General features: G+C 46.0%; 2 protein-coding genes across 4 annotated transcripts; both read right to left on the bottom strand.

Moving 5' to 3' along the window:
• Nucleotides 1–2221: 2221 nt before the first annotated feature.
• slc35a2 (solute carrier family 35 member 2) lies at nt 2222–12366 on the bottom strand. Of its 3 annotated transcripts, none has more exons than XM_030424236.1 (6): nt 12001–12366; nt 10550–10732; nt 10059–10210; nt 9232–9354; nt 8150–8739; nt 2222–3063 (listed from the first exon to the last, which is right to left on the bottom strand). In XM_030424236.1, exons 1-6 carry the CDS (start codon nt 12062–12064, stop codon nt 3036–3038), a joined length of 1140 nt encoding a protein of 379 aa, XP_030280096.1. In that variant the 5' UTR covers nt 12065–12366; the 3' UTR covers nt 2222–3035. The 3 variants fall into 3 exon arrangements, with proteins under 3 accessions (XP_030280096.1, XP_030280094.1, XP_030280095.1); XM_030424234.1 differs by lacking the exon at nt 2222–3063 and adding an exon at nt 5911–6089; XM_030424235.1 differs by lacking the exon at nt 2222–3063 and adding an exon at nt 6224–7611.
• A 1355-nt stretch (nt 12367–13721) lies between these two features.
• pim2 (Pim-2 proto-oncogene, serine/threonine kinase) lies at nt 13722–17310 on the bottom strand. The gene is made up of 7 exons (XM_030424238.1): nt 17021–17310; nt 16518–16618; nt 16373–16423; nt 15700–15908; nt 15445–15614; nt 15121–15297; nt 13722–15038 (listed from the first exon to the last, which is right to left on the bottom strand). Exons 1-7 carry the CDS (start codon nt 17112–17114, stop codon nt 14878–14880), a joined length of 963 nt encoding a protein of 320 aa, XP_030280098.1. The 5' UTR covers nt 17115–17310; the 3' UTR covers nt 13722–14877.
• Between the last annotated feature and the right edge of the window lie 640 nt (nt 17311–17950).

Genomic DNA, 17950 nt, shown 5'->3' with positions numbered 1-17950 from the left:
TTTTGGTGCTGGTTTTGGTTCTGGTCTGTGTGGTGTTGGCTTGGTGCTGGTTTTGGTTTTGGTGCTGGTTTTGGTGCTGGTTTTGGTGCTGGTTTTGGTGCTGGTCTGTGCTGGTTTTGGTGCTGGTGCTGATTTTGGTGCTGGTTTTGGTGCTGGTCTGTGCTGGTTTTGGTGCTGGTGCTGATTTTGGTGCTGGTTTTGGTGCTGGTTTTGGTGCTGGTTTTGGTGCTGGTCTGTGCTGGTTTTGGTGCTGGTCTGTGCTGGTCTGTGCTGGTTTTGGTGCTGGTGCTGATTTTGGTGCTGGTTTTGGTGCTGGTTTTGGTGCTGGTCTGTGCTGGTTTTGGTTTTGGTGCTGGTTTTGGTGCTGGTGCTGGTTTTGGTGCTGGTTTTGGTGCTGGTTTTGGTTTTGGTGCTGGTCTGTGCTGGTTTTTCCAGCAGGGTACAACCAGCTGAGTGTGTTTCCTGCCTGCAGCTGATCTGAGATCAGCAGGACCACCCGCAGCACTAACGGGCTCCATGTTAACACAAACCTCTGCTCAGTTCTGATTCTTCATTCATGACTTTAGATTACAGTTTCTTTCGATTGTTAAGACGCATTGGTCGAGACTGAAGCGACATGTTCAAAACTCTTAGCACAGTCTGCACAACAGAAATGCCTGTGGGCTAAACTGTGTCTCACTTTTCATTGCTTTCAGACGAAGTGCATTCAGTGACCACAGTCACCGAAATGGATGAAGTCTTTTCTTATTCACTAGTTCACACCTGCAAAACACTATGCTTTAACAGCACATTTTTCAAATGCTAACACACTTTGTTCAAAACAGTTAAAAACACACTCAAAACAGAATGACAGAGGAAAAAACACTGGGAATTTCTGCTGCAGCCACATTGAAATCTGTTGAAAATTATATCAAAATATTGACAATTAAAATAAATAAAACGAAGATGCAATTCCAAACAGCTGATGGTAGTTTTCAGCTGAAATCTGATTCAGGTGATCTGCGTTTGGCCTCATTAGAAAGCATCCAAGGATGTCTGTGCTGTTTTTGCCTCCATACTCGCCCTTCTTGAACCCCGTTGAAGAATATTTTTCAGCATGTAGGTGGAAGGTTTATGATCACGCTCCACACAGCCAGCTCTCCTTGCTGATGCAATGAATGCTGGTTGTGGAGATATTTCTCCCGAAGCCTGCAGGGATGGATCAGACATTCAAGAAGCTTCTACCCCAGGTGCCAGAGAAGATATAAGATGTGACGTCGAGGAAAACATGTGGCCGAATGCAGATGACAGGGTCTGAATATTACAGTATACACGTGTTGTTTTTTAGTTTGATCTCTTACTGTAATTTGTATTCTAACCCTGGAATTCTGAGATTCTGCATTATTCTGTTTACGTAATCTTTATTTTCTGCATGGTCCTGAGGTACTTATGCAAAAGCACAAATGTTCTTGAATAAATCTCTGCATTCCTGATTCAGTGTTGTTGCAATATATTACAGCATATACAATCATTTAGAACCATTAAAGTGCAAAAGATCCTTTATAAAATACTGATTTACCAGACAAAAATCATTCTAAGTTGAAATATAAGATGTATTTGATGTAATGTTCTTTGTTGTTAGTATTTTGTCGTTCCGTTTGTTAAGAGTGATTGTGTGTGTTTCCAAAGTGTTTTGTTGAATGAGCTTCTTTTGAGACAAGTATGAAGTGTTTTGTTGGTGAGAGACACTTCTGGGCATGAGATTAACTGTTGCGCTGAGCTGCATGATGGAAATGCAGAACATGTCGCTTCAGTTTCGACCAATGAGTCTTAGCAATCGAAATAAACTGTGATGTCAGCTTTCACCCGACAGAGCTGCTCGATGATGCACCAGTTTATCACTGAATATTCATGTTTCTGATTTCTGAGGTCTAAACAAAGAGACAATGTCTCAGACATGTTTACATGATATAAATATAAAACTTTCTGTGTAGAATAACAAACAAACAAGTAATATTCTAATTAGTTTTGATCTAAACTTGAATAAGTAATTAAACTGACCAATGACGAGGTTTTTTCTTTTGAAGTGTTGGTGGAGGTGAGAGCAAAGAGAGAAAACAGAAGTCTGTTCACATCATTTACATTTATAGAAACACATTTTAAATGCTGAGTTGACTCGTTCTCTCAGCAGGTTGAAGTTGATCCTGTGAACACGCTGAGAAGAAGATCTGAGCACAAACAGTTTCATCACCAAAGTCAGTTTATTCTCACAGTTTGATCAGTTCATTAGAACGTGTTTCTGACTCTCTGTAGTGTCTCATGTACACTTTCAAATAAAACATTCATATTAAAGCTTCACGTACAAACTGCTGGAGGCTTGAAGGCACCGAGGTGAAGACGAGGAGACATTTAAACAATGTTTAGAATATAAAATACATTTTAATATGAAAAACTTCTTATTTACTGCTGTAAACTGTCACAGTAAGAGGACGCAGGCTGATGATGTCACTGCAGGCTGATGATGTCACTGCAGGCTGATGATGTCACTGCAGCCGGACGACGTCGCTGCCTTGCTCTGAGGAACTTTAGTGTCACAGACTTGTTTCCTCTCTAAATGTTACAGACGTATTATGAAAGGATAAATATGGCTTTTTATTTAGAAATGTAAAACAGGAAAAAAAAAAACATAAATTATACATATAGCTAAAAAAGCTCAAAGCTAAATCAAAACATTTACAGTAAACTGAACATTAATTTATATTTGATATTCAGTCTCTCTGTCAGTGAACTGATCAGTAAATGTGATGAATGGTGGAGTTAAAAACACAAACTTTATATCAGAAAGGAATTCAGATATTTAAATTAATCAAGAGGAAGTGATAAAGACCGAGCAGTACAGTACTCTGATTACACTGCAGGCTCGAGGTGGACCGGTGGGAGTGCTGTGGTTCTGAGTGCAGCAGAACCGGGTCAGTGAAAACAGTGAGGGAGTGTCTGTGTGTGTGACCTCGGGGAGGACGGAGGCAGCGGTCGGTCCAGACGTCCGTCAGTCCGTCTCAGCATCCTTTTTCTTTGGCTGCACATCTGGAGACAGAAACAGAGAAGAAGAAGAGACGAGGTCAGACCTCCAGACACGACTCACATCACAGCACATCAACCACGTCTGAGCTCAAATTAAAGGAGCAGTCCACCCAAAACTATAAACCCAGTCATCCTCTCCTCCCTGATTTAAAACAACCAGAGAACCATCAGCTGGACGACAGCAGACGTTTGATCTCCTTCACTTTCAGAATGATTTTAAGTGAATGTGATAATGACACACTACTTACACACGTTTGTGTTTTAGATTCTCACCATTCTGATTTAATTTACCTCTGAAGTCAAACAACGATGTCAGACCGCATTCCAGTTCAGCTGTTTGTTAGCCGCTGTTAGCAACAGCAGCTGATAACAAAGCATCAGGTGGATGTCACAGACTGAGGCTGGACTGAGTGTTTTAATGACACACAAATCAGACACAAGTGTTAATAATCAGTTTATTCTACAGCCGTCACAGCTGGTGGTGCGCACAGCAGACACTTTCAATTATGAGGTTGAGAATGGTGACGAGCGTCCTGGTTTCAACTTTGAATTCAGAATCCTGAGACTGAAGTCAAAGTTCAGATAAACTCTTCACACGTGTTTCTATGAGACGCACATATCATCAATATCCCTGATGTCATGTAGATCAAGTTCCACCGACAGCTGGCAGCATGATGTCCAACAGAGACGACAGCTTTCAGTCGCCAGTGTTTGTGAACACATCACTGAACCAGTAACACAGCATCACCAGACTCCATTAACAAATGTAGTGATTTTAAGATTTGTTGAGTTAAAACAAACTCTATAACGTAGTGAAACTGTGTGTGTGACAGATTGTAAGTCATTGTGTCCTTGTTGTAAATTCATCATTAAATCTTTCAGCTGAAGTTGTTTGTCTCCTTGTAAAAAGTGTCAGTTTGTGGCAGCATGTCTGTACCAGCCTGTCTGCTTCTGTGTCTAAAGTGCTAAAGTCTTACCTGCCAACATTGATCAGCTGTTTGAACACACTGTTTACACTGATTTCACCATTTACACTCCATTTATGAAAGAAGAAACATGTTATTGATCTAAACATGTCACATGTTACAAAGACACTAAACAGGAACAATATAGGCTCCTTCTTTGTCCCCGTGGAGAAAGTCCCCAGACTCCCTTAACAAATGTGTCAGTTTAGTGAGTTGTTGAGTTGGAGACACTTTATAAACTCTGTGAAACTCTGTCTCTGACTCATTCTGCATCATTTGGACCTTCTTGTTCATTCAGCAAATGTTCTACATGAACTTCTTTCTGTCTTTGAGTAGAAACATGGAGTCTGTTTGTCTCAGAGATGGACGGGTTTGTTTCATACAGAGCAGGAAGTGACATCACAGGTTAATGTAGCTGTGAACCGGATCAAGATGTCTGCTGTCTTTTTGTTGCCGACTACAGAAATCACCTCCAGAGTCAGATGAAACGACGGACATCAGTTTCATCTGTTGCGTTTCTTTGTTCGAGCGGCTCCGTGAGTCAGAGAGTTAGTTTGGATGAGCAGTTAGAAACGCTGAGCTGGGTTCTGGTTAGCGGCGCTGGTCGGCCTGAGAAGACGAGTTCAGTGGGAAGAAATAAACAAAGTGTGGAAGAGTTTTGTTGGTTTGAAGCTGCTGAGAGTTCAGAACTGAGAAGATCTGTTTGGATCTCTTAAGATCTGGAAATATTACAAAGTTTAAAATAAATAAGACTTTAAGTTCTTTATTAAAGATATCATTAATAGATCTGATGTTTCCAGAACAAATGTTCTGAGAATGATTTGACTGAGGAAACCTGCAGACACCTGCAGTCTCATCATCCGGATTATAATCTTCATTTCATCTCAAAATATTACAACTTTTGAAAATAACGATTTCTTCTTTACTCATATTTCAGATTTCTTCCTGAAATCTCCACATTTCTTTTGAAGCCCTGGTCTTAATAATGTGTCCTGTAAACAAGCTGTTATATCTGTATAAGATCTTTTAACATCATTTCCCTACAAATTAAGACAAACTCCAGAGTTTTGATCTCAAGTCCTTGTTTATATAAAACTTTACCAAAAGAAGTATGTACAGATTCAGAGGCATTAATACAAGTCAACAATCAAGTGCAAACGAACAGATCAGAGATGAAACCCAACAGATTTCACACAAACAGACTTCCAAACAGGAAGAGGAAGTTTAAACATCCTGTAAGATCCGAACCATCCTATTGGACGATTCTCCTGCTGGATGTCAGGGACCCGCCGGATCGGTCAGAACCTTACAGGATGTGTTTAAACGTCCAGCAGGCGGCGCTCCAGACGTCCAGTCAATGACGAGAAAATAACCAAAGAATTCAACAGAAACTGAAACTCCTTCCTGAAGATGAAAAGAAAACTGAAACTTGCTGGTTTGTAATCTTTAACTTCAATTTGATTAAAAAATAAATTAAATGAATCTCGCTGTCGTACGGCTGAACTTTAATTCAGCTGCAGCTTTTAATAACTGATTTATTCTGTTACCGACGAGTTCGTTAACTCGCTTTCTCTCTCAACGAGAGAATCATCTTAATAAAAAGTGTCAGAATTAAACTTCATCTTCGTCACATTACTAAAAACAACCTTCAGTTTCCCAGTTAATCACCTGATCCCAACGTCACCGAGGGCAACCACTTCTGACTGAACACAGAGCAGCTCTGATTGGCTGTCAGGACGACCTGGAGCAACCTGCTGAGTCCCCCCACTTGACCCCCCCACCCCCCACCCCCCACCATCACCACCTCCTCCACCTCCTTCTCCACCTCCTCCCCCCCACCACCACCTCCCACCAACTCCTCCTCCACCACCACCTCCTCCACCTCCTCCACCTCCTTCACCTCCTCCTTCACCTCCTCCACCTCACCTCGTCCTCCACATTAAATAAAAACACCTCATATATTAATATAAAGTCCCACAAACTGTCAGCTTCTTTACAAAAATAAAAAGTTAAATCATTTTCCATCCGTGCTCTGGTTCTCGGGTCAGTCCGCCATCTTTGATTCTGATGGTGAGAAAAAAACCAGTAAAGTTCTTTTTACACTTTTGGAAGAAAACAGAAACTTTGATTTGCGTTTCGTCTGGACGTCGAGCTGCAGGAGAAGAAGAAGACGACGCTGCGACGACACGATCACTCATTCATTAAAGAAAATCATTTATTGTTTCACAACTAATGTAAAATATTTATGATATTAAATGTAAAATAACACAACATATTGGTCCTGATGATTGATTCTGTTCTGACGTGATAAAACATATTTGATCAATAATTAAAAAATGTCCCTGAATGAAACAGGAAACTGTATCTTTCACTATTTCTCACAAAAGTTCAAAATGTTCCAAAAAATGACAGGAAACATTCAGTTCATCTAAAGACCAAATCCTGACTCAGCAGATCGATGGAGGATATTGATCCTGATCATCAGGCTGAGATGTCGGACGCAGCCGGGCTGATGACTGACAGGTTTAAACACAGGAATGTACCTTTAACTCTTCTGTCATTTCTGTTCTTTGGTGGTTTAAATCAAACGATCGTCCACCGGCTGACGCGTGGACACGTTCGCAGCCTCTCTTCACCTCCTGCAGCCGTCTGAAGACTGAAACAACTCAAACTTTCCTCCCAAAGTGAAACAGAAACAGCAGGAAGCAGCTCAGCTGACGACACGTCCACGCAGAGCGAGTGGACGCGCAGCAGAGAAACATTCAGGACGCCTCGGCAGGACGTCTCCAACAAGACGCCTGCAGCAGGACCAACGCTAGAATTATTCTGGGTGACCGAGTTAAAAGGTGCTCCAATCAACGAGCACACCCGCCCTCAGCTCCGTCACACGGTTCATGATGTGTCCTCAGAGCAGGAGGCAGGAAACCCTCCCGTCCGCCTGCAGAGCCTCAGACGGGTCAAAGTTCCAGCTGGTCTGAGTGAGCTCTGCTAACTGTACACCGCTAACCGCTAACACCGACACAATCGTATGGCTTCTGTACAGATGAGAAGAAAAGGCACCGAACACAAACGGACCCGCGTCACCGGAGCCGCGCCGGACCGTCACATGTTTCCACTGTGCAGCTCCACACGTTCATTCAGTCAGAGCGAGCAGACGATCACACGGTTCTGATCCGACCCAGCAGGGCTGCAGTCGCTGATCCCAGCAGAGAGAAGTAACTCTTAACTGATGATGGAAATGATCGATGTCTGTCTGCCCGCTCCGACCTGAGGATGATCAGTAAACTGTTGAAGCTGCACAGTGGAAACATTCAGCCGTCCTCCGCAGCTCCGCCTGCACCCACAGGAATCAATATATCGTCAATAATCCGCGTAAGGCTTCTCTTTTCATTCAGTTAGTGACGAGTTTTAAGGCAGAGAGGGCGAGACGACAAACAGGAAACACACAGACAGCTGGTGGTCAGGCTCCTCCTCCTCCTCCTCCTCCTCCTCCTCCTGCTCCTGCTCCTCCTGCTGCTGTTGTGCTTTGAGCAGTTAGTCTGTGACGTGGACGGCGGGTGGAGGAGACAGGACGCCTCCCGGAGCTCTGAGGTGGAGGAGAGGTTAGTGTTTAGGAGGAAAAGCAGAGTTAAAACCAGACGTTAGGAGCGCCTCCTCCATCTTCTCCTCCTCCTGGAGAGAGGAAGCAGAATTACAGCAGAGGAAGAGGAGGAGCAGGAGGAGGAGGAAGAGTCTCTGCGCTCCTCTGCATCACAAACCAAATGTTAGTTTGCTCTGAGGAGGTCATCGACTCCTCCTCTTCATCACAGGAGGAGAAGCGTGTGATGGAGAGCAGATGGAGGCGCGTGGAGGAGAAGGAACAAACACATCTCCTCCTCTTTTCTCCTCCAAAAAGGAGGTCAAAAGATCAGCACAAGGTTGGGAGACAGTTAGCAGAAGTCAGCGGAGGAGGGAGGAGGAAGGAGAGGAGGTCAGCCAGCAGAGGGCGAGAGAGCGTGCAGCGCTGATGAACCCAGACTGACCTCTGACCCCGCCCACAGCAGACAGGAAGTGAGCACCACGCCAGAGAGAAGAGAGAGAGAGAGAAAGAGAGAGAGAGAGAGAGTCACTTCACCAGCACTGACTTTGGCAGAAACGCCTCCATCTCGGCGCCCTCGGTCGTCCTCGGCAACACTGAAGATGACGAGGAAGACGAGGAGGAGCTTGAAGACGAAGAGCCGCCGGCCGCTTTTGGCAGGCTGTACATGTAGACGGCCCCGATGACAAGCCCCGCCCCCGCCGTGAAGAGCAGGTCCACGTGGAAGCCGAACAGGTAGATGGACATCACCGTGGAGACGATGATGGAGAAGGAGGTGGCGAAGCCCTTCAGGATGTTGTCGGCGTACTTCACCACCACGGCCACCAGCAGCCCGCCGAACGCCTGGTTGAATATGACGCACCACACCATGTCCGTGTATCCGAACAGGAAGCCGCGCTCGGCGATGGCGGCGCCGTCGTTCCACCACAGTCCCAGCATGCCGAGCGCCATGCCGAAGATCCCCAACTGCACGTTCCTCACCCAGACGGACGCCGAGCTCCCTTTCAGGATCTTCTCAAAGTAAACGCCGGCGAATCCCGACGACAGGCAGCTGATCACCACGGCAACCAAACCCACCGTGTAGTTCTGATTGGAGCTGTCCGACACCGACGCCTCCTTCTTCCCCTCCTGCTGCACCTGAAACCAGACGTTTAACACCTGATCAGCTCACCGGCCAATCAGCAGTCAGCTTACTCAGCACAGCAACAGGAAGTTGTGAAGGAACACGATTGATCAGTAACATCTATCAATAAGTCACATGTACAGTCGACTTTAAGTGACTGACAGGTGTGATGTCACAGCAGGAGACTTATGATCCGCTAAACAAAATGTCAATAACAGAAAATTACAGTGTTGTTATTGTTTTGCTGTTGTTATTGTTTTGCTGTTGTTATTGTTGTTGTTATTGTTTTGCTGTTGTTACTGTTTTGCTGTTGTTATTATTTTGCTGTTGTTATTGTTGTTATTGTTTTGCTGTTGTTATTGTTGTTGGTGTTGTTATTACAGCTGTAGCCTCAAAATGTTCAGATTGTGAATAATTTGATGCAACACTAAGACGTCTTCGGTGTATAAAGTGGAGCTGTGATGAAACCTCAGTGAGCTCCGTCAGCCTCCAGCTGAGCGTCGTACCTGAACGATGGCGACTCCGGCGAACAGCAGCAGCAGAGACACCCACTGAACTCTGGACAGAGACTTCCTCAGCATCAACACGCTGAACAGAGCCGTGGTGAGGATCTTCAGCTGGTACGTCACCTGAGAACGACACACTTCCTGTCAACAACAGCTGCTGCGTGATGACGTTTCTGTCACCAGCTTCATGTTCGACCTGTTGTCAGTCAGTCACACATCAACACTTTGTGTCAGCTGATGAACCTCCATCCACCTTCTCTCCTCTCTGATCTCCTGAACTAATATCTGTATCAGCTGATCTCAGTTCAGTCTCCAGTTTGTCGACAACCTCTGTAGTCTCATTCAGACACTCGTTAGCAACCGCTAACTGTTTTTAACACATAGAGAGCTTCAGGATTAAACTGAGGGACATTTAATGATGAATGAAAGGTGTTTATATGTTCAGCCTGTGGTGACACACAGCTTATTACACACATTTAACTGGAAACACATTCAGACTCTGAGACGAGGGGACAGGACGAGCTAACATGCTAACATGCTAACATTAGCTGCTCACATGTGTCTGAACAGGCTCCACCCCTCTCCTTCTGCCAACATCATGTTAATAATTAACATTTGGAAAATTTTGACTTTTTTAACACAGATTTGTGTCTTCAGACCTTTTTGCTAATTAAACTTATATTTGTGAGGTGTTTTTACAGATTTACGTCTTCAGTGTCCAGACAGGACGTCAGACAGGAAGTCAGACTTCTTGTTGTTTGGCTTCACACGAGGAGAAAAAGACAGAACACCACCCGACTGAACCTGTGAATCACCCCGAGTCTGACCTGGAAGGTAGCGGCCGGCAGGTTGGAGATGGCGATGTACTGCAGGTTGTTCTGCAGAGTGTAGATGAGCGACGGGACGGCGAGTTTCAGAGTGTCTTTGTACTGAAACACGATGGAGTCGAGCAGGAAGAGCAGCGTCTGCTTCACATTGCCTGCAGCCACAGAGAGAGAGAGAGTCAGGTTACTGTTTGCTCTGATGTCGTTCTTCCACAGCGGCCTGAAGCTGCAGGACCTGAGCTCGCTGCCCTGACAGGTCTTACAGGTGCGACTCTGTTTCTTCTGTCCTGCCCACTTCAGAACCGCAGCTCTTAGTTCTGCTGCTTCAACGAGCCAGGTTACCGTCACCGTGACAACGTGATCAGTTAGATTAACACACCTGATATATTATTTATATTTTGTCACATCTCATCTTTCTAAATTCTTTACTTTTCTGCTGAGCGTTCAGCTTGTTACACCTGTTCTGTCACTTCAGTCCGGTCGGGTTCACTCACATCTCTTCTGCAGCAGAATGATGAGCAGACACGTCAGCACCTTCAGGACCTCCGCCATCACCACGGCTGACGTCGCGAAGAAGCGGTCGCCCGGCAACGTGCGGACGTATCGGATGCTGAGGATGAGCGATGCATTCTGGACCACCAGCACCGCCAGGCTGATGTACTTCAGCTTCTTGTTGACTGCAGGAAACAACCACACACAGAATCACTCGTCACGTTGGAATCATGGATACAACGATTTATTTTTATATTGTGGATAAAATTATTATTTTGGAAGCTTTTCCAAACATAAAATCAACGTGTGTGTGTTAGAGTTCTGTTGGTTCTTCTTCTGATCGCTTTCAGGTTCAATGTTCAAATGTTCTGTTTCTGCCAACGTCTCAGAATGAAGGTTCTGGTATCATGTGAACCCGGACGTATACTGCCTCTATTGGTACCAGCCACACCGGGCTGAACTGTAGACGGGAAAATCTGAATCCTACTCTGTTCTGTTCTGCTGCCTGTCGGACCGATCCACACTTTTCATGGAGGAAGACATATTTATTTATAACAGATAAATAAATACTGAAATAAATCTAACTCTTATATTTAATGTGTTATTTATTTACTTACGGTGACAATTAGGATTAAATGACACAATTATTTAGATATTTAATTATATATTTGATTTTGACACCTTGGCTCTGCCTCTCTGCCTGCAGTGGTGCCATGTAACTGAGTACATTTACCAAAGTACTGAGTAAATACTGAGATACTTTACGGAAGTAAAGTTTGTAAGGCAGATGTTTCACTGGAGTATTTCCAAAGTATCTCATTCTGCCACCTCTGTGTGTGTGTGTGTGTGTGTGTGTGTGTGTGTGCCACCTGCAGTCCAAACCTCCACGTCATCAGCTGCTGAACCGCTGACACACCTGGTTCTAACACCGTGCTCTGGTTTAGCCTCCACAGTGAAGCTACATCAGCAGCTAACACTGGTTAGCCTCAGTTAGCATGACAGAAACTAGTTTTACACCATAAACAATTAGCCTAGCCCTGTGCTTTAGCCTCCTGCTCAGCTAGCATGCTAATAGTTAAAGTCGTTAGTTTAAAGTCCTGACGTCACTTAATAAACACTTGACGCGATGTTAACCCGGCAAAGACCCGCGAGTCTTCACACTGGTGAACTTTCCGGGTTAACTGTGACAGATACTGACCCGCTTCGAGTCAGCTAACTTTGGTTAGTTTAGCCGCTAGTTAGCTAGCCTCCGCCGCCCTGTGCGTTCACGGGACCACGGAGGAACTTTAGTCGTTTATCGATTTGATCGATTTATCAACAGATATCAAACTCTGATTCCTGCTCCGACACATCGGCTCACTCTTCGAGCAGCCACCCGGGTTCAGAGCCTCGCGGCCCGTGTGGAGTGAACTGGTCTCCCGGTCCTCGGGTCTCCCTCCCCGGACACACTTACCTTCACTCTGACCCCGGCTCGCTGCCTTCTCCTCCGCCGCCTGGCTGTGCTTCCCTGCGGCCATGCTGCGCTCCCTCTGCCCGCCGTCCGGACCGAGTCTTCACTCCGCTGCCTGCTCGACCAACACTCCGCTAGCCTGCCAGCTAGCCCCGGCTCACAGTGCACACCCACCCGGAACTGAGCTCCGGTGTGTCGGTCAGGTTACAGAGGGAGCGGCGGGTGTGTCAGGCGGATGTCTGACCGGAGGTGAGGTTAGAGGAGCCTGCGGGGGGGCCACCGCACCGCCGGGAGGACAACAGTCCGAGGAGGCTGCGATGCGTTCAGGGACTGAAGGAACTACAGCTGCACAGATAGGACGAACTGTCTGACAGGATGTATCACTCTGAGGCAGAATATCTGCTGTCGTCTCTGAAATGTGAACTTTAACACTTAAAGATTTAAGATTTGAATCATTAATAACATACAGAACATTAACCGATAATGATAATGGTTATTATTTTTTAATGAGTTGAAATTACCATATCCGCATGTTTAAATGTGTTTACTCACATTAGTCACTGATTTTATTATGATTAATTTCGTTTAGTTAAATGTCGTCAGTCTAAATAAAGCAGCAGCTGGTTTTCGTCTCTCGGCTGAATTAAAGGATGATAATGTAGAAATGATGCCAGTAAAACCTTCAGAGGTGATTGAATAAATATAATTCTGATCAAACTGCTGGAAGCGTTTCTGTTTCCTCAGTTTGATGTTGAGATGCTGTGAACAAGCTAAAAGGAGTTCAGAACAATTATTCACCAGCAGAAACACTCATCAAAGCTAAACTGACATTTAATGATCTTTAATCTCAACTAGGATCTTTTAAAGTTATTGATAACAAATAAACCAACATGTGTCATTCATCAGACTGTAACAGTGTCCTGAATACATGTTTGTTTAATGTTTGATAAAACATCATCAGTGCTGAAAGATCAAGTTTAACATCCAGAAATATGTCAGTTAAAAATGATTTGTTGCAGAAACTATATTCAAAAGTACAGCGTGACGATTTTTGATCAAAGATCGTCTATTCACCCACTTCGTCATGAGAGGATGGAGCTCTGGATATTCAGTCAGAGTGAGCCCTCTCTCCTCCTCCTCCTCTCTGATCCTCTGACAACAATCACTTCCTTGTTCTCCTGCAGGTTGAACATGGAGGAATCCTATTGGCTGCTGGATGAACACCTCACCTGTCGGATGTTTGTGATGTCCAGCGCCACCTGCTGGTTCACTGAAGCACAGTCTCTGTTTTTTAAATACTTTTATTGAAAATGTAGAAAATAAAAGCAGCAACATCCGGTCAGCGTGTGTGTGTGTGTGTGTGTGTGTGTGTGTGTGTGTGTGTGTAGACTAAAGAGTTCATCACGATGCTTCTGATCAGAACATACTAATAAATGGTAAATTGATAATTAAACCAAATTATTTTACTGTTAACCAATAAAAAATCTTCAAACATTTTATTAAAAAACTTTATTATAAAGTTGTAACTGATGTTTATTGACTTCAGTCTCAATACTTATTAAACATTTCATTTAAAAGTTTAATTAACTATAAAATTACCTTTAATGTGATTTAGTTTTGAATCATTGTTCTCTGACACTTTGTTTAAAACATGCTGTCGTATGAATATAAATATAAATATAGATATATAAATATAAGAGGGACAGAATGAGAACGACACGATAAAGTGATAAAAAACTGTTTTATTAAACGTTGGATCTTTTTCTCTCGATCCATAAATTCTTATTTAATGTAAATAAACAGGAACAAGTGACTGAGGAGCCACTCTGATCATAAACCAGTGAGAAATACACAAGTATTTACAGTGAGGTCGCCATGAACCAGATCCACTGGTTCACTTCTGGACCGGAACCAGACAACTAATAAATATCTGCATTCAAACATAAACTGAAGATCTGACAGGCTCAATAACTGACCTGAGATCTGATGGAGCGACAGCTGCGGCTCCGGCTGCTCCGGTCTAACTGGACCCGACACCTGTGATGTGTAATGTGCTGGAATGTAACAGATTACTTTCCTGTTCTTCAGGTTCTGTGAATGTAACGGGATTACTTTCCTGTTCTTCAGGTTCTGTGAATGTAACAGATTACTTTCCTGTTCTTCAGGTTCTGAGTGTTCTGCTGACCGAGCCGGTCTGAAACCTGAAGCTCCTCCAGGAACAGAAACACAGAACACGCCAGCTGTTGTCACGGGTCAAAAGGTTCTGACATCAAACCAAACTAAATCTTTGCTGTTTTATTTGGCGTCATGTGACGTCACCACTGCAGGAAGTGATGACGAGCTCACAGGTGGAAATGTTTCAGTGCTCAGATGACCTGCTTTTAATCTGCACCTGAACGCAGCTGAGAGTCTGAGAGTGTTCTGTGTTCTGTTCGGTTCTGTGTGCTATGTTGTGTTCTGTGTTCTGTTCTGTGTTCTGTTCTGTTCTGTGTTCTGTTCTGTGTTCTGTGTTGTGTTCTGTGTTCTGTTCTGTTCTCTCGAGTTACAACTTGGTTTTAGAAAATAAAGGAGGGGACAGAAGGACTAACTAAGTGTTTAAAGAACCAGAACCTGGTGAAGCTGAGCTGAGACCAGCTGCTTCATGAGAACTAAATAAATACTCGGATCAATAAATAACCCAACAGGAAGTCCTCCTGCCCAAATCAAACATGGCTGCCAACCCAAACAGATAAATAACAAACAGGAAGTTAAAAGAAGTTCTTTCAGTGATTCGAGGATGGACCCGGGACGTTCTCCCAGCAGGAGTTTGATCGCTGCCCCGACAGTCAGAGTTCAGATCCAGTGTGAGCTTCAGTCCCTGCTGGTCCTCCAGGTCCAGGTCTACAGGGACTGGCTGGGCAGAGAGCCGTGCTCCTCCTGCAGGTCTCCTCCTTCCTCCCCCGTCTCTCCTCCCTCCATCCAGGGGTGAGACAGGATCTCCTCCAGGCTGGGACGCTCCTCGGGCCGGTAAGACAGACACCAGCGAATCAGAGACTGGCATTCTGAGGAGAGAGCCCAGCGTTAAACATGAGCGAGCCAATCACATCTCACAGGAGCAGCGTGGTGGGCGTGGCCTGTGCTCACCTGTAGAGACCCGTCTGGTGAAAAGGGGCGTGGCCTGGATGATCTCCATGTCACACTCAAACGGGATGTCGCCGCAAACCATGTCGAAGAGCAAGACGCCGAGAGACCAGACGGTGAGGGGGACGGCCTCGTAGGACTGAGACAGGATCCACTCAGGAGGACTGTAGACCCGAGTCCCTGTGGAGGAGGAGGAGGAGGAGGAGGAGGAGGAGGAGGAGGAGGAGGAGGAGGAGGAGGAGGACAGGGGAACAACTTCATTGATGTGGCTGTTCAACAGTACCATTAACGTACAGAACCTCTCAGATCGTTAGGAGCAGACGGTACCTTCGAACTCGTTGTACGGCGTCTCTTTGAGTGGAGCTCCAGATCCAAAGTCGATGATCTTCACCTCGAGCGTCCTCGTGTCGACCACGACGTTCTCGTCTTTGATGTCGCGGTGCACGACGCCCTGAGCGTGAGCGAACCGCAGCGCCTCCACGATCTGACGGAAGAACCTGAAGGACACAAAGAGAACTTTAACACCACGAGTCCAACGAGGAGGAACGGGTCCCACAGAGAAGGGTTCTGAGAGAGGCCCACCTGAGGGCGAGGCGCTCCGACAGCGCTCCCGACTCCGTGATGAAGTCGAACAGGTCCTGACACTGCGGCGGTCGCTCCAGCACCAGCAGGAAGCCCCGCCCCTCCACCTCGAACCAGTCCAGCATTCGGACGACGCCCGCGTGACCCCCGACCTCCGACAGCCGCTGCAGCAGAGCGATCTCCATGGGAACCGGGCCGACCTCACCGGGCTGAGGAGAGACAGCACCAACACTTAATGTCACAGAACAACTGGAACTGATCCGTTTCTGATTGGTGACACAAACTGTTTACGACAGGTCCAAACAACCCAACAGCCAAACAAATGATCCCAACAGAACCTTTCAATCAAAGTGATCAATAAAAGCTTCTGTTATAACTACTTCAATAAAAACAATGATTCTGTTCAGCTGTTCTGTTCTGGGGGAGTCCCAGTTAGAGTTCTGATGAATAAGAAATGAGTTGGACTCTGAGGGGAAATCCTCCTGCCTTGTTTACTGAACCATGACGTCACGGGTTTCCGTGGAGCCCGGGCCGGCCCCGCCCACGGCTGTACCACACCTGTGGGCCCAGCAGGGGGCAGAGCCGAGCCGGACTCTTCAGGAGTTCGGCTGTTTGGATTATTGGAACTATTTCCTGAGTAATAATGGACCGACAGGGAGCAGCTGTCACTCACCAGGCGGGCCCACTGCTGAACTCTGTCTCTGGAAATCTGTTTGACGGCGACCTGGAGGGACAAAAAGGACACAACGCGTTTAGAGCGGATCAACAGCGAGCCTGGTCAGAGTCCGTGTGAAGGAGGTGAAGTTCTGTGTTCTGACCTGAAGTCCATCAGAGAGCCTCTGGCCGGAAAACACCGAGCCGAACCCGCCGCTGCCGAGCAGAGAACCACAGCTGTACTGACTGCAGAACGGTTCCTTCACTGAGACCAGAACACAACAGAACAGATCAGCGATGTCAGCACAGAACCGAGGAGTCAGAACATGATGAAGTCAGTGAGATTTAGTTAAAAGCTCAGGAACCAGGTGAGTGGACCGACCCGGACCCGGATCAATATGTCAAACTGACACAAGAACACAATCAAAGATCAATACTCAGATTCATCTTCAGTCATCAGAACCTCTGTGTGTCGGTAGATGGACCGAGTCATGTCCGGTTCTAAAGTGTCTTAACGTTACTTTCGACTTGATGTCTAAATGTGAGACCTGACCGATGACACCGGAGACTGGACCGGTGTTAGCCTAGCTTAGCCAGCACCAGCACGAACCCCACCGCGGAGGTTCGGCCGGTGCCGGGTTGGTTCTGTGTGTAGTCGGGTCCTCACCGTTCTTTCCTCGGACCTCCTCCTCCAAATGAAACTCCGCGGTTCGTTTCTGCAACATGTTGTGAAGAGTTCGGTCAGTTGACGCTGATAACATCCATCATGTTGCTGGTTCCGTTCCTCTGGTGTCGATGTTAAACGGGGTCCAAACTCCTTCGTCTGTTCCCGCCTTTTAAATCCACTATCAGCAAATATCAGAAGTCTGTTGACTTGTTTGTTCCGTTGGGTCGTTAAAAGTCGCTCCAGAGTTTCAGACTCCCGCTGGTACCGACCCGTTTCTGAGCTACGACTCTGTTTTGGTCTGAATTTATACCCCTCTGCCCGACCACGCCCCCACCGGCCTCGCCGTCCAATCAGCGCGGAGACGTGTTCAATGTTTTGAACATTCCCGCCAATCAGATTCGAGCTGCGGCCAGTCTCATGAATATTCAAATCCCGCGAGAGGAATTCGTAGAATTCATAACAGCGCGCGCTGGTGACGGGAAAGAAGAAGACGGTTTCCTCCCAACACACACACACACACACACACACACACACTCACACTCTCTCACACACACACACACACACTCTCACACACACACACACACACACACACTCTCACACACACACACACACACTCTCACACACACACACACACACACACACACACGCACACACACTCACACTCTCACACACACACACACACACACACACACACACACACTCTCACACACACGCACACACACTCACTCTCACACACACACACACACACACACTCTCTCACACACACACACACACACACACACACACACACTCTCTCACACACACACACACTCACACACGGTCAGGTTAACAGAGCGCGAGCTGTATCGAAATAAAGCAACGGTTTCTCGCGCTCACTTCCTGGTATGAAAGTGTTCGAACACTTCCTGTCAGAATAAATGTGTCTCTCTC

Source organism: Sparus aurata, chromosome 7 (assembly GCF_900880675.1).
Source record: "Sparus aurata chromosome 7, fSpaAur1.1, whole genome shotgun sequence".
Classification (NCBI taxonomy): Eukaryota; Metazoa; Chordata; class Actinopteri; order Spariformes; family Sparidae; genus Sparus; species Sparus aurata.
This window is presented reverse-complemented; position numbering and strand designations above follow the sequence as displayed.

Excerpts from the sequence above, each read along its gene's own strand:
- slc35a2 (XM_030424234.1), bottom strand. The coding sequence starts at position 12,064 with ATGGCCGCAGGGAAGCACAGCCAGGCGGCGGAGGAGAAGGCAGCGAGC. Across the intron at positions 10,733-12,000 it reads GAGCCGGGGTCAGAGTGAAG|TCAACAAGAAGCTGAAGTAC; the intron begins GTAAGTGTGTCC and ends TGTTTCCTGCAG. Across the intron at positions 9,355-10,058 it reads TGCCGGCCGCTACCTTCCAG|GTGACGTACCAGCTGAAGAT; the intron begins GTCAGACTCGGG and ends TGTCGTTCTCAG.
- pim2 (XM_030424238.1), bottom strand. The coding sequence starts at position 17,114 with ATGTTATCAGCGTCAACTGACCGAACTCTTCACAACATGTTGCAGAAA. Across the intron at positions 16,619-17,020 it reads GGAGGTCCGAGGAAAGAACG|TGAAGGAACCGTTCTGCAGT; the intron begins GTGAGGACCCGA and ends TTCTGGTCTCAG. Across the intron at positions 15,615-15,699 it reads TCGGAGCGCCTCGCCCTCAG|GTTCTTCCGTCAGATCGTGG; the intron begins GTGGGCCTCTCT and ends TGTGTCCTTCAG.